The sequence below is a fragment of the Gallus gallus genome, chromosome 9, assembly GCF_016699485.2.
Source record: "Gallus gallus isolate bGalGal1 chromosome 9, bGalGal1.mat.broiler.GRCg7b, whole genome shotgun sequence".
Taxonomy (NCBI): domain Eukaryota; kingdom Metazoa; phylum Chordata; class Aves; order Galliformes; family Phasianidae; genus Gallus; species Gallus gallus.
In genome coordinates, this window is record NC_052540.1 from 18,291,995 (window position 1) to 18,319,659 (window position 27,665).

The window sequence follows — 27,665 nt, forward strand, 5'->3', positions numbered from 1 at the left end:
CTGTTTTCCTCACAGTTTATGTAGCTCCAGTTCTCCTGGATAGAAAAGAAATTTTCCCTCATCTACATTTTGTGAAACGACAAAGCAGCAGTGACAACTGAGGAAGACTTCTCTCTCCTGAAAAGCGATGGCAGCTAGGCAGCTGGTTTCTTATCAGATCAGATCACTATTTCAAGCAAGACTCAATATTTTTACACTGACATCCATTTTCTTAGAACCAAGGTTAAAAGGAAGAAGTAGAGAAACAAAGTTCCAGCTTTTGTCTAGTCCTTGGAACTGGAACTGTGCTTTTTCCATGCAAATAAAGTCAACTGAGATGCAATTGTAATTTTAAATGTACCTCTAAGACAAGAAACATACTGTTTATATTATAGGGTCCCATGGTGAGAAAGTGTCTTTGATAGAATTAGAATTTGCTTTCTTGCATCTCAAATGCAAATTTCTCTAGAGATAGCTAAAAAAATCCAGTAAGAAACAAAAAAAACTCTTCAGCAATAAAATATTTTTAGTACATAAACAAACCAAAATATTCTCATTTGCATATGGTACATCATCTCCTCTGGTGTTTTTTATTTTTATCTTGTATGACAATGCAACACACAAACTAAATAACCAGAAAAAAAAAAGAAGGCAACATTTCTGGTGCCAGATGCTGAAGATCAATAGCCATTTCCCAAAGTTTATGGTATAATTAAAATTTGTAACAGGGATAATTTCCCTTTTCAACCCCCTCAGGCTAAGCCTAGAATTATTGACTAAGTCAAAGTTATGTAGTATAGCATTTTCATTTTATATTTTTTATTTTATGTTTTATGGGTAATATAAAGGACTTTTTATGGTTTTTACATGTAATCTGATAAATGTAGAAACAGTAAGTAGGAAACATTCTCCATATCAGTAGAGCAACAGCTATAAACATTTTGTTGCTGTTCAGGTATGTAGAGAACATGGGTTTATATAGTTAATCAACAGCTAAACTACAGTTTCCAGGTGGATGGCCAGAAAGCCCACGAATTAAAAGAAAATTGAATATACTCTCCTTTACAGCTCAGCTGTCACGAAACCTTCATTAGAAGAGAGACATCACTACAAGCCACCTGAGTCATGAAAGCCACCTGCAGCTGGATTAACATGGTATCTGTTATTTCATTGACCAGCACATTAGAATGGCTTTACCTTTATAACCTGAATACTTTTCAGGTTATACTTTTTTCCCCACCCAAGCCATACTAAGAAGAGATTTCACAAGAGAAAGGACAGCAAACAAGAAGAGAGAACAGTTGATCCAGAGCAAGTATGCATCTCCTCTATGAAGACAAAATTGATTTTGCTGCACAATCAGCATTGCCATGATTTGGATTTACTGTAACTCTCAGAATTTCAAGTCAAATACTTTCAGCTTAGGAACAAAAAAGATGCCAACTTGTTTCCAAATTTTCAACCCTGAAAACTCAGTCTTGGAAGTCAAACTGGATTACTCCTTGCTCCTGTGTCTTAATCAACGTCAACCATAACAGAGGCCAAATTAAACCCTCCAATACCTATGCAAGCACATTACTTTCATTACATCCTCACAAATAAAATACAACTAGAAAGTTAGTAAACATCTCTGCTGATGAAGCATAAGAACAAATACAGTCCAACTCAGCCCCACCTTGCAGAGCAGGTAGGAATAAAATGCAGTGAACTTAACTGTATTATGAAAGCACATAAAATCTGAGCTTAAACGGACAGCAAGAATGCAATCTCTACACAACCGCTACTTGATGAAAAAGAGGAATAGTTACACAAGCTGTCAAAACCAGCTATTATGAAACTATGCTTAGCACTATAGATTTGTGGTAAAATTCAGGCTAAAAAAAAAAATCAGCTCCACTTTCTATGACTGTTTCCACAGAGACAGAATTAGTTTAGTTTAGGCTTCTTAACCTCTTGAACGTTAAGAAGGGTTTCAATATATTACCAAAATATAATGGGAAACATGAAATTGGAAAAGGGTAAAAGAAGTGGCACCACCACTTAGAGTGGGCCTTGGTACACATGGCTCTGCACCAGATGTAATACAGCCTGGAGGCAAAAATGATAGCCAGATCTAGAAAACACCACAATAAGTAATGAAATCACAGCATTTCTGACAGACATATGCTTTACTTTACAGAAGAAGGTAGTTTTCTGTTCTGTATGTGGTGACACATTCACACTTCCTCAGGCTGGCACAGCTTTAGGCCATTTCTTGCTCAGAGATTAAGCCTGGTATATGATGATCTTAAGACACGGAAAGGTAAGTAAACCTGGTTGCTTCCCCTGCCCCCAAGGCACAGCTTCAGCTGGATTCACTGCTGCATGAGTCAAACGGCGTCTGACAAAGTCTTTTGGAAAAATACGCTTCCAGAAGAACATCTGAAATACTTGCAATCTGCCTGAACGTCCTCCAGTTCACCTGATAGAGAAGGTACAATTACAGTACCATGTAATAATTCTCTGACTTTTGTAAACATACTACATTTTAACTACTCATGAATATAGAATTTTGCACCAACTTGCGTGACAGCAGCAACATCACCAAATGTACATAAAGCCGAAGCAGTGCACTTCACCTCTTTTTTAGGCCTATGCAAACGACCTGACAAAAAACACTTTATGTCAATGACATTCTGTTAGACTGCCTTCATAGTGCACTCCTTAATTTAACAGCTCAGTTTCAAGAGGTCAAAATTCAAGCAGTGTATCTTCTCCCACAAACATGCAGCTTGGTTATATGACCAGAAACATGTTAGTAAAAGATGGAAAATTATTAACATATATTATAGCTTCATTCTGCCAATGCAGAGCTGCTTCATACACAGAAGGATACCTAATACATATTAACATGTATTAAGACAATCTGGAGATGCATAGAGCTACCCTGAATCACTAGAAATAGTAGAAGTAAGAAAATCAAGTCTGCAGATTTAGTCCAGTTGTCCAATAGCCTGTTTCACATTTTCCAGAGTTCACTACATAATGCACAGGAGAGCATTCTTGCATAGGTATTGTGCCAATGCTCTTCTATACAGCGTAGACTTCCTAAGCAACTCATGTTTCGCCTGTTGGCTTGACTCTGACTTTTGTAATAAACATACAGAAAAAGCTACCTAGCAGCAAAAAAAACAAAACAAACAAAAGAAAAAACAACCAGAACAACAACAACAAAACATACACAAAAAAATTACTGAGAAGTAGAAATAGTATAACAAAGATTTTACGGGGAGAAAAATCATCATTACTTAACCATACTATACTACTAGGTAATAACACTGCATTGCATTCAGGTGAGCTCCATAAATCTAATGCCTTATTAGGAATATCATAATTATGAAGCCATAATTAGACACAAAACCAACAAAACCCTTAGAAACCTAAGTACCTTGATCACAACTATATTTCAATAAAGAAAAATAATCTTGCTTGTCTTTAGGAAGCATATTTCAACAATTAACAGCAAGTTGGAACTGTTTGGTATTTAAGGATAGAAACTCGAGATAGCATCATCTCTTCTGTGGTGGAGATCAGTGAATGTATTGTTTTTCAAGCAAAAAAAAAAAGACAAAAAGAGACTTGTACACCACCACCTTGTCTAGCAGAACTCTGGTGTCCTATCCTTTTGTAAAAAGGTGCAAAAAAATTCCAGCCATTCCCAGAAAACCTCAAGTACTTGGAGGAGGAGGAAAAAAGGACCTTGTTAGGACCTGCTACGAATGCAAAGCACTTTTTCAATTACAAACTTGTGTCACCGCTGTAAAGAAGCTTACACAAACCCTGTTTTCTACCGTCTGAACTGCTAAAACTACATTGATATCCCCACTGCATCAATCTCAGTTCTTTACTTTTCTCCCCTAAGTGCCATTCATTCAGACAAAAGCTGCATGGGAACGGCAGAAATAAATGTAATAATTACCTCTCTTCTGTTCATCTTCTAAGAGACATATTCTGAGCAACAATTTATTGGGGGAAAATACCAACACTCTCCTTTGGGTCCCTTGAGTGGCAAACAAAATCTGATGGAACCTACAGCTGGCTAAAGGTTATTTCCCTTCTAGCAGAGTTTCGAAGTTTAAAGCAGCTCAAGCGTAGAAGTAAAAGTTTTTGAACACTTGGCAAACACCATCCATTTGCTATACATTTTAAATTCCAGTACTATTTATTACAGCAAGACGTTGCTATCTTGTTTCATTTCCAGGCATACAGATTAGGAAGCAATCATCTGCAACACACCTCTAAAAACTGGAGAGGATTATAACAGCCAAACAAGAATAACACAAAGCAGACTGGGAGCTGAAAGCCTTTGGTTTGATATTCAGTTCTGCAGTAGATTCTCACCATTGGAAGAGATTCACAATCAACACACTTCAATTTAAGTAGTTTTCTCAGTTTTAATATGCCTGCATTACATAGGATATTTTTTCTAGTACTACAATTTCACACCCTGCTTTATAAACACAAACCAGAAAATCAAAATTAAAAACAATAGCATGCCTGTGATAAAAGAGTTAAAACCATCTAGAAAAAAACAGAATGATTAAAGCTGAAGTCAAATGAGTGCTCTGTGCTGATCCTGCTGCTGATGACTCTACAGGACTATCAGAATCTCATATTTTTCACAGCACCAGGACAGTGATCAGTACATACTTCTACAGCTCTCTACATTCACTACTTTGAATTGAAAGTCAAAAATCTACAGGAGGCAGCAGTAAAATGAATTATTTTAAATTACCCATTGTTCCTGTACCTTGTTGGAGAATAGAGTCAATCTATGTAAGAAATGCTGTCACAGAAAACCTCACTATTATCATTCTAAAAGAGCCAAGAAAAGACCCAGTTATGCTCTGCTAATAATTGTCCAGACAGCAAACAGGCACTGAACTCTGGGGACTGAGGTCCTCAGAATCAAAAACAAAGCAGAAGTGTGAATTTTTTAATTTATTTTTATTTTTTAAAAAAACAATGGACCTTCACGGCTATCATCTTATATTGCAAAATTCCATTTAAAAACTGCAACTGATTACAGCATTCATCAGCATTATCCAAAGCCCCACTCAAGCACACTTGAGGAATGAGGCTGTTCCTTGAAATAGCGCAGTGAGTAGAGTTGGTGGCCAGAAAGTTCTCTCAGTAAGGGAAGCTTAAGACTGAAAAGAAACACTTCTGAAATTCACTTTCTGAGACATTCTCTTTCTAATTCCTGCCGCTCCACACAAGCATGCCATGCTCTTTATGTATGCTCTTGATGTTTTCCTATCGCCCTTCTCAGCAAAAAGTACTAGTTGCTTCTTTTAGACTTGGTCTGTAAATGTTTCATGAGATTACATATATATTGATCTAAAAAATAAAATAATCAACATCAGAACACAAGAACAAACCCTAAGGAACACATCCCTTCAGAGCTGATCCATAGCCCAGATTAATTACAGAAGGGAACTGAACTTGCTGGAAATTTAATACAATAACATGCTCACTTAATCACGTGTTTTTGTTAAGGATTTATAAAATAATAATGATAACTCTTACAATAGACATGTTAATAAGCAGTACATAGTGGAGTCCCGAAAAAATTAGGATGGTACAATAATAATGCTCTTTTGACTTCTCCCATTCTAGCATACTCCCAGTGCCTCTCAAGATCTGAATCATTAAGCTGCCCCAGCCTCAAATTCTTAGTTCAGCTTTGTGGGGAAGCAAGCGTGCATTGCATACACTTAGCAGGTGAGTAAACTTAATATGACCACCCAGCAACACAATAAGAGTGTGAAATCAATTACAATTCATGTATGACATCACATTAACATTTACAGCAATAGCATCTTGTGGGGCTATTATGGTTAGAGTTTCCTGTAAACAGTATTTCACTCACAGGAAAACTGAAAACAACAACTACTGGGAAGGGACAGATCTTGATTCAAATGAAAATAATAAAAAAGCCCACACAAAAATACCAGGTACCCTGCCAGCTGCTGTGCATTTTTAAAGGGCTCGCAGGGAACTCACTCAAACAGGAATCGATTCCTGGCCAGTAGTCAAAGGCTGATTGTTCTGGGCTCACTTTGATCTCATCAACCTGCACACCCACACTGCAAGTTCCGTTGAGATGGAGGGCTGGAGTATTTACAGAGGTAGTAAAATGATTACAATGGAACCAAACCAGGAGCTAAACCACTCTTGCAGCTTACTACACTCGCTGTAAAACAAGAACGCTGTGATGGTGGAGTGACCTTCTATTTACTGAGTGACCAGATGGTGAGAATTACTGACTTATGTAAGCCCCAAGCCTTCTTCACCATCTGACGCCCGTTGGGTGAAATCAAATAAATGTCCCTGCGTAGTCCTTAGTGCACAAACCTAATCATCACAAGACCGTTACGTTGTGCCCTTAAAAGAAAATGCTGCAGGGAAAGACAAGGAGCGAATAGGACCGAAATCCTTGGATCCTTAAAAAATGTTTGTTTTTTTTTTTCCACAGCAGAATGGAGACACATGGGCACAGCGCAGCAAGGAGGTTTGTGCACCTGCTGGCCAGGCTGCATCACTTTTGCTAATGAATAAGTGAAGCCAGCCTCCAGGGCTGTCAATCTGGCACCCTTAGTAATTCATACAAGCCCAAATTTCTCTAAAAATAAATAACACGAAAGGAACGCAAGTCGTCTCACTAGCAGTGCTTTTGACAGGTATCTTGAGAATATTAATTTTTCCACTTTTTTTCCATAAAAATACAAGCAAAATCACCAATTACTTCGGAGTCTCCAAAAACAAACACATGCAGAAGTAACAGTACATTGGCTTGACGGCAACCTAAAAAAACAACAACAAAACAACCCTTACACTGGGGTGTACGTACAGAGAACATTTCTGTTCACAAAAATAAATTGCTGCGCAGCCGTGATTCTCATTCCACCCACTAATGCAAATCATCAAAAAATTTCATTTGACTAAGCTCACTTACACTAATGAAGAAAACGTACAAATCAAGTTGGAATCACAATCATGGCTCTCAAAAGACATGTATAAAATACAACAGGCCTGATTCACTTACGTAAGTTTAACTAATATAATTTTATTTGCAGCAGTGAAATAGCTTCTCACTTGCAACATAAAAATTAATATCAGAATAAGGCTGGAAATATTTCTGAACAGCGTACCACTGAACCCCAAGTTGGATCCCGAATGAAAAAAACTATGAGCTCTCTCAATGCCAGAGCACAGATATGGTATTTATGCCTATACGCTACTGAATGTTGCTGCTTCTTTTTCCAGAATTAAAATCTGGATGCACACGGAACTTACTCATGCATGTTAAAACGGTGGAAAACTAAAAAAAGGATTTCCACTCTCAGAAGCTCTCAATGCAGGAAATCTGCTCTGGCATTAACAGTTATTCCCATTTAACGTAGGTCACAGACACATATTTGAATCCCAGGAGAATATGCTTGCATACGTATGAGGAATAACTTTGAGGGGAAAAGCAGTAACACAGTTTTTCTATGACTAGCAAGTCGGTTGGAAAACCATTTGCAAATTTTAAAATAGCTTGAGGATTCTTGCAGAACTCAAAACAGTTACAAAGCTTTAGCTGTCGCTGGTATGCAACATATGAGAAAGAGCTCAGGAAGGGACCGGTAAATCAAGAAAAAGAAAAACACAGGTTGAGTGTCAGGGGGAAAAAACACTGCACGTTAAGAAGATAAAATAATGGAGTAATTCCTCAGGAAGATAATATTTCCTGTAACATTAAAACCATCTCTTGGAAGAAAAAAGGACTACAGGGGAAACATTCTTTTTCTTAGCAGAACCTTGACACTAATGTTGCAAAAGAAGGACTAAATAAGATTCATGAACTGTTGTGTACAGGCTTCTACTGAAAATTTAAAACACCTAGGACAGTGCTCTATTCTTATGAGTGCTTACCAGAACTATTTAGCATGGATGTGTTGTGCTACCTTAGCACAGCCCACAGAGGAAGAAAGAAAACAACCTGGAATAAGCCATGAATGAAAAAGGGAAAGAATCTCCCTTACTCCTTGCGGATCTGCCAAGCCCTGCTCACCTGCAACAGGTACTCAGTTTGTGCAAAACAGTGTAAAACATTTCCCATCTCAAAATATTTGCTGCAGATTGAACCATGTCATGAAAAAGTAACCTCAACATTGACAGCTCACCTTGAGTTTAAAGCAGCCTTTGTTGACAACAGAGCGCCAACATTCACACGATCTTATCGCACCTTTCCTTGCTCTTCTAACTTAGCACAGTGTTTGTGTTTTTATTGTGCTTGTTGTGCTTTGTTTTCAAAAACCACTGCATTGCAGAGACAAGGGATGCAGACTTTCTTCTTTTTCCACAGATACACACACGCGCAAAAACTAAGTCCACTCGTGTATATGTGCAGCACATGCTGCAACAGCTGAAAGCGAAACAAGCTTCTACACGTGGAGACTAACAATGCACCAAACTTCTTAGCAGCAAAGTATTTCAAAGCTTGCATGCTCTTACCTTGTTGGGAAGCATTCGGCAAACTTGATTCGTTCTCTTCCATTTCTAAGAGCAATAAACTCCTCCGTGAGGAGCAAAGCTGTTCTATCACGTTCGCTGAGTTGCTGCGCAAGTTTTGACCTCCTGACTTTCAACTATAGCACGGTAACCGTATACCTGACTTTTTGTGAATAATTAGCATCCTGCTTCCTGAAGTTACCTGGGCTTGCCTGACCTGTTTCTCTATAAACTGACATCATATCCTTTGATCTCTTTTGATTAACACGTGCTTCAGGCAATACTGCTTTGTCTTATTTTGGACTCTCCCGCTCGTTTGTTCCCCGCCCTTTACTTTCACTTTTATGCAGGAAGCTCTCTGAAGACCATTTGTTTTTCACAGCAGGTGTTTTAGTCAAAATGCCAAAGCCTGCAGAAATTTTGCAACTAAGTTTAAAGATTCTCTGAATTTGCATTTTATAAGAAAGCTAGGAGTAAATAACCATCAGGCCCATCTCTGCAGGATGGGAATTTGCAGACACAGTTCTTCACCATGGAGGAACACGACTGCAGCATTCAGCTCCCAGTGGCAAATGCTTAGCCAAGAACTCCAAAACTGAAATACAGTTTTCCCTCGTCTTTCACAAAGATTACCTACAAGGAAGATGCTTTATTTGAACACAGTTAAAACAATCTGAAAATTACAGTGTAACAGAAAGGGATTGTAAACGAAAGGTTATTCTGCTTCTCTTCCCAAACTGCTCCAGAACAAGGACACAATTTTAAGATAATCTTATCCTGACTTCAAGTTGAGTTCCAAGAAAATATTTGCTCTTTCCTACTTCAGAAGTCAAATAATAGGTTTCTGGTTCTTAGACGATCAATTTGTTGAACAAGTACACCTGGTCTATGCCTATGAAGTCATAGTTTTATTTTAACATTCACATTTATGACTGCCAGCAACAGAAATTAAAGAAGCCTCTGCACTACTAGAAAGGAACAATGAACTAATTAAAAGAACTAAGTAGCTCCCACAAAGTTAACCTCTGTCTGGATTACACTCAGAATGGTCTAATCAATCACTCCAGGCCTTTTTTTGTTTGTTTGTTTAATTAGAGCCGTTTTTAAACTAAACCATAATGTTGCTTTTGGTTTGTTTTTTTTTCTTTTTTGCTTATTTTTGGTTAAGTACCAAAACAATTACTTATTAGTATAGAAAAAAAAAATCTTGAAGACCCATTAGCTTTAGCTTAAGATTTACCTGGACTAGGTAAAGTAGAATTTCTAAAGGAAATATACTAATTAAAACACAGCCATTATTCAGGAAAGAGAACATTTTCCCACAGACAGTAACACCCTTCAAGCTTATCATCAAATAGACAGAAGTAACAAAATATTTATGTCTTCTAGTGATTCACTGTCAACTCTGTGGCAACTCTGTGTGCATATAGCTAAGCTAACTCTTAGCCGTACTTCATTATCTGAATTTGCCTAGAAAAAGATAAGTCACACGTCCTAAATTTGAACCATCTGAGCAGTGAATTCCAGAACCTCTCACCTGGTTCACAAAAGAGATTGCATGTTTTATTCTTGCCCAGTTACCAAATTACATCACTTAAACTTCTCTTTCCACAGTCAGAAAAGGTTCTTTACAGTCAGAGCCATCAGAAAAGAAAATGGACTACATTTGAAAGGTGCCTCCCACTTGAAGGAGCCTCCCACTTCTGTTGGTTCAGCAAAGCCTTCTCTAGTTTTGCCTCCCTGCCCCCTCATAACCCTTACACATTTATTGCCAATGAATTGAAGCTGCTGTTGACTAGTTGTGAGCCAGCACAGAAGTTGAGAACCTAGAAGATACCTGGGGAATTCTGCTGACTGGACAGAGAACACACAGCAACTTCCAGTTTCAATGCTGCAAATCATTCTGAATTAATTTTCTAAGTTTCCACTTGAAAATATGAGTGAAACATTCAACTCCAACATGCATTTAGTGGAAAGAGGTCTTTCTCAGCCCCAAATCTTCTAGTTAAGGACAGAGAGTTACTAATTTCAGTGGTAACAGAAGCTTAAGGTACCAAAAAATATCTTAGCTATAGAACATCAACACCTTCCTAAGGAAGAAGATTCTGATCTTAGGCTTTTAGCACCTACAGAAATATTCCATAGTTCAAGTCGTAGCATTTTATCACATCATCTTCAATTAACTCAAATATTTTTTTCAAGAGGTGAGTGATAGTACTGAAAATATTTTCTCCTTTGAAAAGAATCCTGCAAGTGGGAACAGTGTAAAATGGGCTGAAAACCCGAGACTCTTCATACTCCGCCTTCAAAAAGTGACTAATGGTTAGAAATGGCCAGGTTGGTTTTATGCTCTCCGAAAGCCTTTATTGTGTTCAACTGGGTGAAATAACTGTGCTTTCCAAAGGAAGAATTCTTAATCCATTCACTGTTCTAAAACCGACTCAAACATGAGAAGGTAGGGAGGGAGTCATTGTCCCACTCAAAGAAGAAAATAGAACATTTTTCTGTGTATTTACTTACTGTACAGATACTGCAATATTTCTTGATCCAAAAAGTCAGCCTAACAATACAATGAACAGAAATATAGTTTAATGATGTTAATTGTCAGAGCTACAAGAGAAAAAGCCTTGAACTTGTACTGCATGTAGAACCATGCTGAACAGATAACTGCACCATACTGAAGACGTCATTCATGAATACAATCATCATTTCAACATTATTAGAAACTGAGTACTCTCCATCAACAGCAATAAGGCTGGGCAAAATGTCCGACTAGTGATAACGTAAAAGACTTACTCCACCATGGATAAGATTTTCATCCCCCATTTCTCTGGCTTGACTGTGGTTTGCTGTTTGTTTGTTATTTCTTTGTTTCCCAATTCCAGTTTTGGTAAACAGTTTTTCACCAGTTATAAAGTTATATACCACCGTTTTCTCATAGAGATGCAAACATCACCACTTTCGAGTTTAATGGAAAACAAAGTCAATTTGTTCTCATTTATATCTAAGCACTAATTACAGCTCATTAGAGCTCTTTGTTAGAAAATTACTTGCCATCAGAAAAGTATCATTGCTGAAACAACTGTTTTTATTGTGAAAAGGCTCAGTTCTAATGAGCCTTCCACTAAGAAAGTTTCTTTAGTCCAAAAGTGCTTTTGCATTATTATTATTATTTTCCCTCAGAAAAGAGCAGAAAATCACTCAAATCTGCAACATAATGAGGTCTGATGGGCAGAAGAAAACTAAGAATTAAGTCTTCCATATTGATCAGGAACGATGTTCTATCCCTTGGCCACTTCGTTGGAGGGTTGTTTCTCAGAGTAAGGATCTCATTTTTCACAAACACATCCAGAAAAATGACTGACCCGCAGTCCAAGCGTTTCCTGATCCCTTTCCTGATTTATACTGAAACAAGAACATCAACAGCTTTCCAAGACAGAAATATTTTCTTCCCCCCACAGAAAATGACTGCTTTGTCAATGTGTAGTTTCTGAAGTTCCTGTAAACAGTTTTTAATCAGTTCCTGCAAAAAAAAAAAAAAGTACTAGCAGTCAAAAAATCATTAATGCTTTCCTGCTTAAATTCTATTGCTTTGAGTCTTCCTATTTAATGAAAATACAGATAAATCTGTTGAAAATAATTAGCAGCTCAAGCTGGATTCAGCTACTGAGATGAGGGCACTGAAGCCAAAGCTGTACACACACAGTACGGAATCAGTTTGTAGGAGCTAGAAAAAGGAAAAATTATCTTCTTCCTTTCCCTTCTAATTTGGTCTCTTTGGTGTTAAACAAAATAAAGTTACGCAGACGTATAAAAGTTTGACGCATGGGAGATACTTTCAAATTTGGGTTCTGCAAATGATATTGCTGCAGAGTATATAAGATCTAGTAGAAACGGTGACAAATTCCACTGCCCTTCCATCAACTTGATTATTTATAAAGGCAATGGACTTAAACGAGCACTTTTTAAATATGTTGCTCATTTTACTTAGAAATCTTCTGCAAATGTAATTTCTCCCACCCTCATTTTTGATGAATCTTGCAGATAATTGAAAGCAAAGGATAAAAAGAATGAGTAAAGTGAGCAGCTTAAAAAGAAAAAAGCATAAGAATGAAGGAATGAAAAGTGTTTTCTTAACGTTAGTTGGCAAGAGAGCTAACACTGTAAATGTTAACAAATCCTGAACTCTAGCTTGTGCAACTAATAAATAAATTTTACAACTCTAAGATCAAATTGTCAAGTGTAGAAATTTGATACTGGGAATCAAAATGATCGGCTTGGGTTTTGTGTTTTTTTTTTGCACTTTTAAGTCAGTATTTTAGTCTTTCTCTACCTTTTTAGAGAAAGCATGTCTTCGAAGCACTAAGGAAACAAAACAGGGTGACCTTCGTTTATCTTACTAAAATCTAAACGTGCCCTAGATACATCTAGCATAGTTGGGAAGAACTGAGGTTTAGGTAGGTCAGCTTGAGCTTCAGTCACATTGGCAAGCTATATGAAATAGTGATTGAATATAGAGATGGATTTTCAAGCCAATGGAGATTTGGACAAGAAGTATCTTCTAGCCTAGCAAATATAGAATAGACAGAAGGAATCCTATATTTGAGTATTCAGTCACTGAAGGGTTTTTTTCCAGTGGAAGAGAAGTAAAATGTGTGCATGTATGCTTTTTGAAGAAACAACACTAAGCTAACACAGTGCCTTAGTTTCTGGGATTGTCACATAACTGCAAGGCAGCCATTTAGAGAACTGTAGGGAGTTGCTGCCTGTACCTCCCATTGGTTGCTGCAAGCACTTCCTTCTGAGAGGTTCAGCTTTCCCACATCATCAACCAGCCTAACACATGCTTTTTATACATGCAAACAAACTGATAAATAAAGGGCCATACTGACGGGGTTGCCACCAACATGATATTTCTGTGCCCACATCTTGCTCTTATAACCAGCAGATGTGATGCCTCCCTGCGTCAGTTGCAGTATTCCAAAGCTGCACTAAGCCAATTCAATTCACTGACCCCATAAGTTTCACCAGCAGAAGGTTCAGCTGTCTGCTGCTTTAAAGATGTCAATCAGGCCACAAAGGAGCAGAGAACACGAGGACAAGACAGGTTTTTGGTGCTGAGGTGTTAGGGAAGTCCAGTCTCTCCGACCCAGCAGCACCGTGCAATATATGTACAGCCCAAATTCGGCACACTTTTAATTTACCATCTCCTTTTACATTACATCTGCTTATAGCCCTCTGCAGATGAAGCACATCTCGTTAGTCTGCAACAAAGTACATCTCATTAGTGTTTAGCAACTACTCTGCAAAATGCGATGGGTAGGTGACACAGCACTTGGACTGCACAAATTCCAGCTCAAACACTGGCCTGGTGTGCCTTCTTGGTCAGCAAGACACATGCACCAAAACTGAACTGGTCTTCAGACTAAATAAATTCTTCATTTTGCCCCCAGACTAGTTAGTTCAATTACTTATAAGTAACTCCCCATAGAAAGGATTTCTAGTATGGAATAATATTCCGCATTGGTACTTGCATCTTTGAATTATCTATGCAGTATTCCTAGAAATAAAAAGAGCTATATTTTTCCAGAGAGAGTACAGGCAGCAAAATCTTATTCTTTCTCCCTAAATGGAAAAAAAAAAAAAAAAAAGATAAATGATTTTTAGATTAGCATTGTTTCTCCCTTTCTCCCCAAAACTGCAATAAAGTTTTATTTTTCCCAATTCTACTTGCAGTGATGTACTTTTGGAAAACACAGCTGTTGGCTTTGTATTTACTAGTATGCAGTTATTGCATTACTTAATATATTTTCACATAGATTTTTTTTCTTTTTAATACAGAAGCAACATAGGAAATGAGATTAAAATATATTACTCATACCCATTTTCCCTGCTTACACACCATGCACTTGTTTCATACGCTTTAATCAATAATTTGTCTCAGTATCAGACAGGGTATTATGTAAAGGAAATAAAACAGCACAGAAGCCAAAAAGAAGGATGAGAAGTTAACTGCATGTACATAACCAAGAAAAGGAATTGGAATTGTGATTTCGAACAAGGCTCAGGACATGTGCACACACACAAATTAACTCCTGCCTCCTCTGGGTTGATATTTCATGACTTCTTGTGTTTGATTCCCAAAAGAAAAACAAACAAAAAAATAACAAAAGTTACTATGGTATGAGGCAGTAGAAGAAAACTAAAGAAAACTCCTTGAAAAAAAAAAAAAGTGTTTAAAGAGTCAAAGCCAATTGATTTAAAGCATCATTAGAAAACCCAACTTACGTATAAGTCTTCTTAACCAATGTTTCTTTACTAGCAGTGCTGGAATTTCCTAACAAGTCAGCAGGCATTTCAATAGAATTCTGGAAGCCTTCAGTATATTGGTCTCACATTCCTTAAACTGACAAATAATTATTTACAGTTTTGAATGAATTTGGTTGTACAAAGAAGAACATGTTCAGTAACATTATCAAAGTTGAACAGATTTATTTTCCCCTACCCCCCAACAGCAAGCAATGACTGCAACCATAGGCATATAAATATCTTGTTGCTTAATTTTCTTCATTCATTTATAATATATTAAGGCCTTAAAATCTATTATAGGGGGGTAAATATTCAACAATTATGACTCTCAGATGTAAGCACAGATTCCTAAATTTTACAAAGACCATTTTCCTTTGTTCATACAGTAGCCTAACTCACAGTTCCAGACACAAGGCTCTAAAGTCCCCAGTACACTATGCAATTCCTTGAATCATGCTAGCAATGTTGAATTTAACACAGTCATATCAGCAGACACTTAAAGGTGAAAACGATAGGAAGAAAATATCTTGTCAACAGACCAAAGCTATCCTTAAGAATACAAGTTGTCACAATATACTTCCTAGAACAAACTTTCCATCATGATAAGCTGCGAAACATTTCTTAATACCCTGTAGCAAGTTTAGGATTTCTAATGTAAGTAGAGATCATTAAAAAGATAAATAGTAAGACAAAATCTACAGTTTGCAATGTGAAGAATGAAGGAGAAGGATGATTTTGTTCATGACAACTGCCTCAAGGCTCCAGCTATACACGTTGAAACATTTTACCCGACTTCCTGCATCCCCACTTATAGTTGGCAACAACTCTACAGTTGGCTGCTGCTATTTGTGTCTGCTCACAAGGAGGCAGAGAAAGAGAATCAACTGTGCAGAAAAAAAAAGGTAGATGAAAACATGGATTTTCATGTAGATTACTCGAAGTTTGATAATTATAAAGTAGCTAGTAAACAGAATGGATTTCTTCACAGCTACCTGGAAACGTTTCCAGATGCACAGTGTATTTTGACAGCTGGTTGTCAGGTTTCAGAGTGCCAAATGCTGTAAGAAGTTTTCAGCTTTATCAGCTATTAACAAATAGCTAACTCAATATTAATAAAAATAATGAAAAAATGGAAGCAAGCATTTTCCAAGTAGCAGTTGTTCATACTGCCAACAAGATTTTTTCTATCTTTTGGGAGTTCCCACCATAATCCAATTGCAGGTGCTTATATATTAACCTCATTTTTACCTGGTGGAATAAACAGAGAAACAAAATGGTTGGGCAGATCTCAGGCCCGGCAGTTCAAAAGAAGAACCTGTTTCCTACAGCTTTGATCTAATCATTAGGGAACAAAGTTATTGCGAAGAGCTGAAAGGGCTACAAAAATAACACTTCTGGCAACATCAGAACTACACAGACTTTGAGATTGTGCAACTTTTTCAGCGAGGCAGTTGCAACTTTTTCCTTCAACAAATATCTCCATATAAAAGTGGTTTTCTGGAGCCATTTTTCCAGTAAGGCATCCTAAGGCCATGCTAACAAATCACCAAACCAACACGTCGCCTCTCTCATGGAGCACTGTGTCTGCACAGTTGTTCTGTGGCAGAACAGCAGATCTACAGCTCATACTGACACCTATATTCAAAATTCATTTGATTTGTTGTAAAAACAGCTTGTACATGGTTCAGACTGTCAAACTCCTCATGCACATACACAGTTTGTTCACAGCCTGGTATTACACCACTAGAAGAGAGGAAACATAGTAGACATGTCACTACATGATTGTCTTTTTAGCCACAAAAAAAAAAAAAAAGCAATCTCTAGAAGATCCCAATTGTAACACAAGCCCTAGCTCATCTCCTTCGAGCATTCAGCACATTGCTGGTCATTTTCAGAGGGCTCTCAGACTAAGGAAGCATAACGTTACCTGGAGTTAGAACTAAGAGCTTGCAATTTTAGGCAAATCTTACTAAATGTGGCTCTCATCTTGAAAGCAAAACAACTATAACAGAACTGAGTCACCATGTATTTTTCTTTCAACCAAAATGGTTGATTTGTTTCCATTTTTCATGTGTTTACTTTTAAAAGAAAAAAAAGAGACAAAATATGAATGTATGAAATTAACACAGCCACGATGGCTCTCAAGAGTTAAGCATGCAAAAATGCTTAAGTCACTGTTCATAAGCTTTGCAGAAGAGCCCACTGTCAGCTCCTATGTAGAAACAAGGGACCTCAAAGCCCACCCACTCTATGCTGCTATACAGCCACTACAGGTTCCATATGTTTTTGCATTAGCCATCAGCAACCATCAGGCCTACTTTCTTTCCTCTCCAACATACAAAGGAAGAAGGGAGGGCTGGGTGGGGGAAGTGTTAAACAAGATGACTTTCTTTCTGATCAAAAGAAACACTGAGTTTTAATAACTGATATGTTTAGCCAGTTCAAACAATTTGTGTAATTGTTTTGTAGTGAAACAAAGCATGATTACAGGGTACAGTTCTTTTAGTAAGAGGGCTCTGTTAAAAGTTGACATTAGTAGAAATCTTCTGAAATTTCTATTATTAGACAGTGATGATCTCATGCTGACAGTAGTGAAGTGCCCTTTGAATTTGTAATAAATAAATAAATATCAGATGACAGCTTTTTAACTCCAGAAGAATGGCATTCCACATGAGGAAATGCTATTCTAAAACTTGCTGAGATAAATAAATAGCAATTGATCTCAGAAGCAGAAATGTGTTGCCTTTATTGTATTCCATGAAAGCCAAGCAATACTTCAAGCCCTGATCCATTGCCCTCAATATTGATATAAACATGCTCAACCTCCAAAGCAGCAGCGTCCCTGCCCATCTACAAGCTATAGATTAACTTCTAATTGCAGGACTAGCAAGGCAAGTTACGCAGCTGCAGACTGAACTAGGCAATGCAAACCAGGATGACAACAGTTCCTCTCCCCAGCCCTAGCTTATTTCCAGCCAGAAAAGCTCTCACCCAGCTCCTCCCAGCACAGCTCAAACACCCGTGGTGGAACAGGGGAAGGGTACAACCATAGCTGAGAACACAGGGAAAAAACAGGGCTCTTCCAAATGTTCTTACTTGGATCACCTTAATGTTACCATGGAACAATCCTTTACACATTCTGAGTATTTCACAGTCTTGTTATCTTCCTTGCTTCTGAGAGACTCAAGTTTAGTAGGACTCTTCAGGTGATGAAAACCATCAAAATGCTGAAAAACTGACAAACTTATGGCAAAGTACTACAAGCATAAAGTGCAAAATCACTAGTCCATAACAGGGAAGTGGGATACTCCCAATATGATGCTGCACAGATATCTGTCTTGGACATACAACTAAAGAACTGCATTGTTTTTGCATCATTAAGGCCAACATGTGAACATTTTTCAGGTATCCACGGAGAGGGAGGTTGATTAGAGGTGATAGAGCAAGGACCATGAACAAAACCAGAAAACTTCTTCTGAAAGAAAACTGAAAAACCTCCTTAAAAAGGAAGGGTTTACAGAGTTTGATTTGATTCATCTAAGCAGAAATTAGTGTACAATTAACTACTCATTTAAACCAGGATCAGAAATGTGTTACTGTAAGGATGTACAGGTTTAGAGGGAAAGTGCTATTTTCAATGCTTCAAGATGAATTCATACAAAGTCAAAATAAAAGCTGGGCAAATGTTTTCTAGTAGTGTAATCTCTTGGGCAGTGTTCCAAGAATCATGAGAGTTTTTCCATCAGTAAAAACTTCAGGATCAGAGGTTTTTTCTCTATTTAAGTATTGCTACTGAACACAGAGGTAATTATTCCAAGCAAGTCCTACTGCCTCCAGACAGGACAGCCACATCAGTCTCTCCAGCTTTGAATTATTCCCATGTCTGTACATAGCAACTGCCAGAGGAGAGAAGTCATAGAACAATACATCTCCCACTGACATGAAGAACCGATAAGAGAAGGTACAGTGCTATTACACCGGACTACTACTCCCCTACAATCATTTAATAAGGTTTGTAGGTATTTTGTTGTACACTTCATGAATACAGACATCAAAATGAATGGAATCCAACAAAGCCAATCTAACAAACAGAAACAAATCTGGTGTCAACAACAACAACAAAAAAAGCCACCAAACCTAGATGAGGGAAACAATTCTACACTGTGGAAGGAAATACCCTGACTACTGCTATTTGCTGCTTAGTAACTGCACAACAGCAGATCACAATTCAAATGACAATTATAAAATTTGTTTGACAGTGTCAAATAGGTGAAGAGAAAGCATAAGAATGTGATAGAGATCTTGCATGATCCAGACGTATCAGGAGAAAGTCCGACCTTTGGGAATAGCAGCAGCCTCTCCACAAGCCTAATCCTCCATCTGCTGTGCTAAGGCAATTACTTAACACACTCACAGAGAACATTTGAAATACAGAGTGAAAATGGCTACATCATAGCTAACTCTAGGAACCACCAGGAAACAATTTTGTTTTTCACTTACTGTGCCTAAGTTCTGTCAGCGTACAAGTTCCAGGGTCACTCAATTTCATCACTGCAAGCTTTTTAGTCTTTATCTATAATTTATTAAAGCTTCAGTTCATTAACACTGTACCAGTACTGTGACAGTAATCTAGAGAAGTTCAATATTTGCTAAGAATGATACATACTGGCTAACTACAAATCTTGGATTACTTCGGTGTTTCCCATGTATCCCACATACTAAGTAGTAACACACACCTAGGTGGATTCCTACACCTACTACAGGGGTTCAAATCACAAAATCACAAATAGGAAATATAAATAACTTCACAGATATTAAGGAAAATTCTCAATTCCTGTAAGTTACTTAGCGAAGAATTACAATTCTCAGCCCAAAGGAGATAGTCAAGTCTGTTATACAGCCATAACATTAGGCAGAACAAAACTAATACAGAACAGAATTCTATCTTTGCTACATGTTGCTGTTGTATGCTCTGGCCGGCTGAGAATGCTCACTGAAGGCCCATCACTTCATGATGTTTTACTTTGAACTTCAGACAGTTTTACTTTGAACTCCTTTCACAGGCAAATTTATCAAGACTGATCTGGTTCTAGAAGTATCTCAATGCTTACTTAATCACAGAATATCCCAAACTGGAAGGGACCCACAAGGGTCATCATTCAAGTCTTGACTTCTGGATCTACACAGGACTAAATACAAATTAAGCCTTATGTGTAAGAGCATTGTCCAGTCACACCTTGAACTCCAGCACCTTGGAGACTCCATGCAAAAGCTGGGCCTTTGAATCATACACAGTTGTGTAACTGAGCATTTCTTGACACCAAGCTTTTCTTTTGTTTTGGGCTCTACCTGGAAATTAGTTTTAAGACATGTCTAAGTAACATAACGCCTAATATTCATGATATGAAGAGGGATATTGTTATAACTGCATCTCATAGCACTGGTTAAGTCTGGAAAGATATTCATTTGTAATTAAGACTTTCCTGAGAACAGCAATCTTACCAAGCCTTTCACTCACAGACGGAGCAAGACAAGTAGATCCATAAAGCTTCACAAACTGAAAATTTGAATGATTTCAAAGAACAAGCAGAAAGCAACCAAATGAAGTATGTCAACGATATTAGAGTATGCAGAGGAGATTAAGAATAATTACTTCCTAGTGAAGCCAAGTAAGCGCCTAGAAAGTTACCAAAATAACTGTATTTACTACAATCATTTTATAAACAAAACAAGTGTGCCATGTCGTACCATGGAACACAGTATGTTGAACAGTTCTGAAGGAGAAAGGGTAAGAACATACAGCGTGAGGGGATACATTTCCAAAGCACATGCATATTATTATGAAAGCTGCAGACCACTGAAAATTACTCTCTGGTTTGGCTCTTAATTTCTTGCAGATATTTAATTACCCGTTCATCATTTTCACTTTCTTGCTCTCCAAAGCAGAGTATGGTACAATGAAAGGAAAATTAAGAGGTACAGAAATGCAAATTCCTGTTCTAGTAATTTTGTTTGCAACTGACCTCATAAAATGCAGAAGCGAGAGTTGCAACCTCATTTTCAATTATTTATACCTTGCTGCTGTTCTAATTTCACATTTTCCATTCAATTGTAGAGATTTCTCCTTCATGTGCATATTCAATTTTTAGACAAAAACCAGACAGTTGCCAAGGCACTATGTTAGACACGAACATTCATGCCACCGGCTGCCTCTGTGTTTACTCCTGTAGCATGATACAAATTACCAGCTCGTGTTTGCCCTCTGCTTTGAGTGAACACTAAGTTTTGCAACTTCTTAAAATTCTTTTGAGCATGTAAAATCCTCAAATATCTTTCAAACAGAACAATTTCGATGGAAAAAAAAGTTTTAGAATAGGTGTTTGATACATGATTTTCAGTCACCTTAAAGCCAAGACAGGATTAGTTGAGTAGAAACATTTTCACGAAGGCATATTTTCCATCTGTCCTCAAAGACTCCATGATAATTCTCTGCAAAAGAACACATCACATTTCATAATACTGAAATAGAAATCCTACTATTCACAACAATGTAACTTCTAAATATAGATAGAAGATGCATTTTCCTGACCACGCAGAAGCAAAGTAAAATTTATTTTTAAACATGCTGCTACTTAAGAGGTATTTCATTCATTTAGAGAAAGGACCTATTGCCTAAAGTGTAAGGACCTATTGCCTAAAGTGTCAAAAACCTGTGCTTCCTAATCCAGCATGGTCTGAATCAAGAAGTAATAGGCTCACACCCAGGCAGCTTGTGGCTGGTTCTGTGCTACTATAGGACACTGCACAGTTGACTATCCTGTGACTATCCTTGCTTATCCATCAGTAATGTAGGAGCATTTTTACTACAAAGAAGCCCGATATCCTGATTATTTCTGTTTTTCAACTATTTCCTACTAGCAATCCATTATTCGTATAAATCCATAAAGTCCTCTCTTCTCCTCCTTTCAATGAAATGCACATGTGTCAATATATTCCTTCTCTGAGCAAAATAGGGTAGCTCAGTACATATTTAAATAGTTTTTGTGTATACTGCAGTCATTCAGTACTAATCAAAGCTTACTATAAAGATTCTACAGATAACTCCATTAATAACTTTGTTGCCACTTTTTCAACTTTGTTGAAAATGTAAAACAAGAAAGAATCAATAGTAACCAAGTTGTGCTGGTGTAATTTCCCACAGACACAATCATATTATGGCAATGAAGAATTAATCTTGGGAAAAAAAAAAAAACACAAAGAAACAACTCCCATGTGCTGTAGCTCTTTTCCAAGACCTCCTGTTGACATTCCCAATGCAGAACCCACAACGCTCCTCCAGCACTCCCCTTTGCTTTGCAGGACTGCCGCCAGCATTATCCAAGATAAATACACTGAACTCACAGCAGCATGGTTTACCCCTACCAAACACCACACTTCCACCTAAGTTTTATTCAGTCAACCTAATGCTGCAGCAGCTATGCTAAAACAAATCCCTCTGAGCACACAAGAAGGTGGGGAAGAGAAGGTAGAGGATGAACAGGCTTTTCCATACTTTCCTATGCATGTCTTCAGAAGTCTGACCAAATTCTCTTTTAGCTAATGAGGATAATAGAAGTTGTAAAACAAAGTTTAAAAAAGACATAATTGAATCTTATATCTGATATAAATTACCTTTAAAAAAAGCCTACACAATTGATAATACTTAATCTACTCAGGCTTCGATTGCTATTATATTTGCCTTTCAGTTAATCCTGCATAGTTACACTCCATAAAACTGGAGAAAAGAATAGAAATATAGCTCCTTTATGATTATAGATTAGAAATTTGTCACAGAAAAGTCAAATGATTTGTGTCAGGAAGGGCTGAGAAGTCACCTGAACCAACACTGCACTTAAAGTAGGAACAACATCAACACTAGCTAGCAGGATTGTCAGAGCTACATAAACTGAAAGAAAAAGAAAATTAAGAGGAAAATATCCAAGTTCTGAAGCAGCTCCATGCTTTGCCCTTGAGAGATCTGGTCTCCTTTAACAAAGACAGTGCAATTGGCAGTGAACTGCAGTAAAACAAACAAACAAAAAGTAGAATGAAGTTTGAGTTAATGATTCCCAAAAAAGGAACATTTCCTTGACAGTTGTTTGCACTACTCTTCCTCAAAACAACATCTTCAAGCTGTAACTGCCATGTAAGGAGGTGTTATTGGGCAAAATAAAAGGGAAAAAAAACCAACCCATCTTCACTATTCTTTCCCTGGACCACCTACAGACTTATCTGCTCACAGATCTCAGATAAAAGCTCTGTATGAAAACATTTTATCTGTCTCACTGTTTTACTGCTCAGAAGATGAACTATGAGATTAAATCCAACTTTCTACTGGAGATAGAGACATTCCATCCAACTCATAAGACTTTAGGGTTTGGACATCAGTAGTAGAGTTGAATATATGAGGGAAGCATTTCAAAAAGGCATTAACACTAGTAGGGCTTACATATATGTATCAAGGGGAAAATAGCCATTAAGTTATGATACTATTCAGTCATGATCCACGGCTATAGAAAGAAGCTGATGGTTCAGTTCTTGGCAGTTCCACAAGGCTCTCCTAAATCTGCAAACTTATAGGAGTGTCTCAGTTCTAAGCATCTACCAGGAAGAAAAATATTAATTTTAAAACAAGCAATAAAAAAATCAAAATAATCAATCTTAAAAACTGTGTTTTACTATTGTGAAGTGTAAGTGCTGTGGCAAACTCAGCAGATACAAAATGGTCTTGTTTGCTTTTTCTACTAAAAAAACAGAGAAAATAAGACCTCATCCCACAAAAGGTGAACAAGTTGTAATTTTGTCCAGTCTTCCACATTTAGACATTCACAGCATTATTTGAAACATGCAGAACATTAACTTGTCTGTCACTATGAATAATTACTGCAGGACCTCACCCTCTCTCCATCTTCTAGATATGCAGTTAAAAAAAGAGACAATATATTTCACCCATTCATAAAGTAACCATGAGATTTAGGAACAGGGAACTTAAAAGGTCAAGGTTAAACTTTCCCCACCATCATCATAGGACATTTTATTACTGGCGCTCATTTTGTGCAGGAATTAATATGTCCACAGCCACTTCAGTTTATTTTTGTCCATGCCATCTGTATCTAACCTTCAAGCAGTTAGCAGAAGTACAGACAAGGACATCTCAGTAACTTTGCTAGGCAAGCACCAACACAAGGAAAAGATTCCTGTTCACAACTGAAAAGAAATTATGCCCTTCTCAGCTGATGAAGTTTATGTTCAAGGAGATCAGTATTTTTCCTGGAAGAGTATGTGGCAAATGAGAACAGAAATCTCCTTTGACTTAAAAGCATAATTCCTGTGTTTCACATGGACTTAGCCATCAGTGCAGAGAGGTGAGAAGCAGAGGGAAGACGACAACAGCTAACGGATTAGGTGTTGTCACTTATGATCCATCATCACACTTTCTCTGATTATGAAAATGAATTTTTCCAAGCAGTACATTTTATGCTTGACAGAACACAGATCAGTTTACACGTTTAAAACTGGTGCACTACAGTTTTACAAGAGTTCAGGTCTTCTGAGACCATCATTTGTTAGACAGCTTGACACAAGTCAAGAGGAACATTCAACCAGACAATGCCACCAATGCTTTTGGGCAATGTAATGGGTGAAGTTACAAACTCCTTAACCATCACATCCACAATCATGAATTTAACACTTTTTCATTGACTATACAAGCTGGCTCAGAAAGGTCATTAGATTATTATACTCACTCTTATGTAGAACAGCACTATACACATGCAAAGTTTCTATAGCAACACTTTAATTCTCTCTTTAAGCAAAACACCAATTAGCTTTTTATTACAGCCAATTAAAAAAAATCTGCACACTAATTAACAACCTCTCTACTCAGAATTTAAGCTTATGCAAAAGAAATTGCAGTGAAATTTTCTGCGATAATACCTTACTTCCTGTTCTTCCTTCTTAACAGAACAGTAAATTATTCTTGATAAGTGCTGCACACTTATTTTCAATCTAAAACGTTTGGACCCATAGACATAACATATGCCGACATGCCTTAAATCATGGTAGAGACTGAAGATTACAGGTATATCGACACAGGCAAATGAGATGTATGCACCAGGACAACATGCAGGAGGCAGATAGCAAAACATTTCTCTTTGGAGTATTTAACTATGTTGGACCAAGGCAAAGAGATGACAATTTTAAAAAAAGAGAAGTCAATTTCGGTAGGACAGCAGAGATGTTTTCATTCACTTTTGAATAATTACTAGCAATTTTTCTTTCCCCCACCATTTTCTACACAGCTGACGATAACAGCTTCTTTGTATGATGCTTCAAGTAGCATACCTAGATATGTTACTCAGAATTCAGTCAGTGAGTACAACATAACATGTAATACAGAGTACCAGGAGACACAATCAGCAACAAAAGCAGAAGTGTCCTTTCTCAGACAGAATTTCCTCTGGAAAATGAATCAAAACCATCTTTCTTTTTACTATTCTTCTACATGAGATGTTACTAAGGTAGATCTCAACAAATTAATACATCAGGAATCAAAGTAGCACATGGCTCCTCTGACAAGCATGGCATGCCCTAATCAAGACTTGGTCGTACCTGAAGTATGCTGGTTCTTACGGGTGATCTAGAGAAGCTACTCCTATTCTCATCATCTTGCTCTTACTTACACCACTTGATACTGCAGTATTACTAAAGAACCTTAAAGCATCTGACAAGTGATTTGAGGGCACAGTAGCAGTAACCAAAAGCATATCCCTTGACAGACTGACAAAAAGCAGATGCTAGTGTGGTCTTTGAATCCTACCACTGCAGAGGAGAAAGGGCATTTCCACACACGGAAGAAACAACAAAAGAGGCTGCTGCAGCACAAGGTCACTTCCTGAAAAGTTGAGAGGCTCTAGAGTACATCAGTGGGCTATGCAGTATGTCTGGTAGCAGTGAGGTAAGGGATTAAGGTTAAGCAACACAGCTACAGGCTTTTATTCTTGGAAAAGAGTAAAGTAAACTTTCAGAGAGGTTAACTCCAAAAATACAGCTCCCTGGACCTCCAGAACATGTCAGCACATTCGAGGTCCAAGCCATGAAGTGCAATGTTCCCTGCTACCAGATGTACAGCCCTGCCTCCTGCAGAGACTGTCAGTCCAAAACAAGCACGCTTGTGTCACACACAGCATAATTACTATACAAAACTAATGTCAGCATAGTACAAAGGCTCTGACCGTTCTCCTCTAGTAAATCCTTACTACCAGCAACTCAGCAAGATGGGTGCCCACACTCTTCTTCAAATATAAGAATTTCCTTTTTCTACCTTTGAAGGGAAGTGTCATTCCCTTGAAGGGAAGTGTCCCAGCATAAGATCTGGTTGTCAAACTAAAATAGTAGTGAATACTTGAGAGCACCAAGCAAACAAGCAGGTATTTTTCCTCCTTTCTCATTTTGTTAAGCTTTCTGCATTGGCATTTCAAGCTATTTAATATTTCAGCAAGCAGGGCTGCCCTGCCAGGTAGGCATTACACACAGTGTACTTCAGGTGAGAGCAAAAGTTCAGGGGCACCTGAACTAATGGAAGAGCTGTGTAGGCAGATGCAACCCATCTGCAGCAGTTTGGACCACCTTCAGCTGCTCCCTGCCACATCTGTATTCTGAGCAGCAGAAGGGCTCTAGTCAGCAGCAGCAGTTTTTCCACATACCTCATCACTAGATACTTCTTTCTTACCTCCTTCTCTGATCTGCCCTTTTGCAGTCAGTATGCCCTAAACACTCATGCTCATTCAGTCAGGCAGGTACTGTGTGACATAAAAAGGCTCAGGGGAACACATCATCATCTAGGACTTCTGGTAGCCTTACCACTGTTGAAAAAACATCTTCAGTGGTCTCAGATAGGAACGCAAGGTGCAGCTATCCCAACCTTTGTAAAGCTGACAGTTCATAAATCAGCATGATCAGGTAGAGGCTTCTGCTCTAATTGTTATGATATGGAATGCTCAAAGCATTTTCACTAAAAGAGCAAATTGCACATTCATTTGTAGGGAAAGGAATATAGAACAACAGTCTAAGACTCCAAAAGCAAGATTTTTCTCCTTCACTTCTCTCTTTTACTCTTTTCAATACTGTTTTGCCAAAGGGCTTACTGCAGTTAAATGGTCTTTGTCTAAGTATAAAAGCTCAAAATATTCAGTTATGTCCAAGAAGTAACAGGACAGCTTTGTTGCATATCTAAATTACTCACCCACTGTTATGACCTAACATAGAACTGAAAGTAGATTAGAACAACAGTCTACATGTTATTATGTGCATGGATTTTCAACAGTTATGAAACATTCTTATTGACTCTCTTGATTTACTTTTTTGATTTTGAAACGAAACACAGAAGCCTAACTGCAGTAAATTTTGATAACTACCATGGATTTCTCCCACTCTCTCAGTGAAGAGGAAGATTATACAAAAACCTTCCACCCACATGTTTTTCTCCAATGTCTGCACGCTTCTATAGGTAGTAGTATGCCTTGATGTCCCTGGCTGATGAAAAGAAAAAGTTAAAGAAAGCCACAATTTTCCCATGAAGTTATCAACCTCGGAGGAGCTGGTATTCTCAATACAAAGTCTGAACATACAACTTAAAAAGAGAGATGGGTGTTAAAGATGACTTGACTAAAAAGTGAAGAAAAAATAGAATACCCACCCTCATTTTTCCATCTAAAGCTTCAAGAAAACCTGTAGTCAGAGCGCTACGTACATCACAGGCAGAGCAGCATATCAAGCGTGTGAGCAAAATAAACATGCAA

At 37.7% G+C, this 27,665-nt stretch overlaps 1 protein-coding gene across 11 annotated transcripts in view; it reads right to left on the reverse strand.

The window, feature by feature from the left end:
* NAALADL2 (N-acetylated alpha-linked acidic dipeptidase like 2) overlaps nucleotides 1-27,665 on the reverse strand; it is a 379,774-nt gene that overhangs the window by 278,520 nt on the left and 73,589 nt on the right. For 6 of the 11 annotated variants that reach the window (XM_040705733.2, XM_040705736.2, XM_040705731.2 and 3 more), the window contains exon 3: nucleotides 21,229-21,315. The exons of 4 other annotated variants lie outside the window; for them this stretch is intronic. Coding sequence is in view for 1 of the 7 variants with exons in the window: in XM_040705730.2 (XP_040561664.1) it covers nucleotides 8,521-8,563 (43 nt within the window). In the remaining 6 variants the exon portion in view is untranslated. Of the gene's footprint in view, nucleotides 1-8,520; nucleotides 8,732-21,228; nucleotides 21,316-27,665 lie in introns of those variants that run through there. One more of the 11 variants, XM_040705730.2, reaches the window with a different exon arrangement.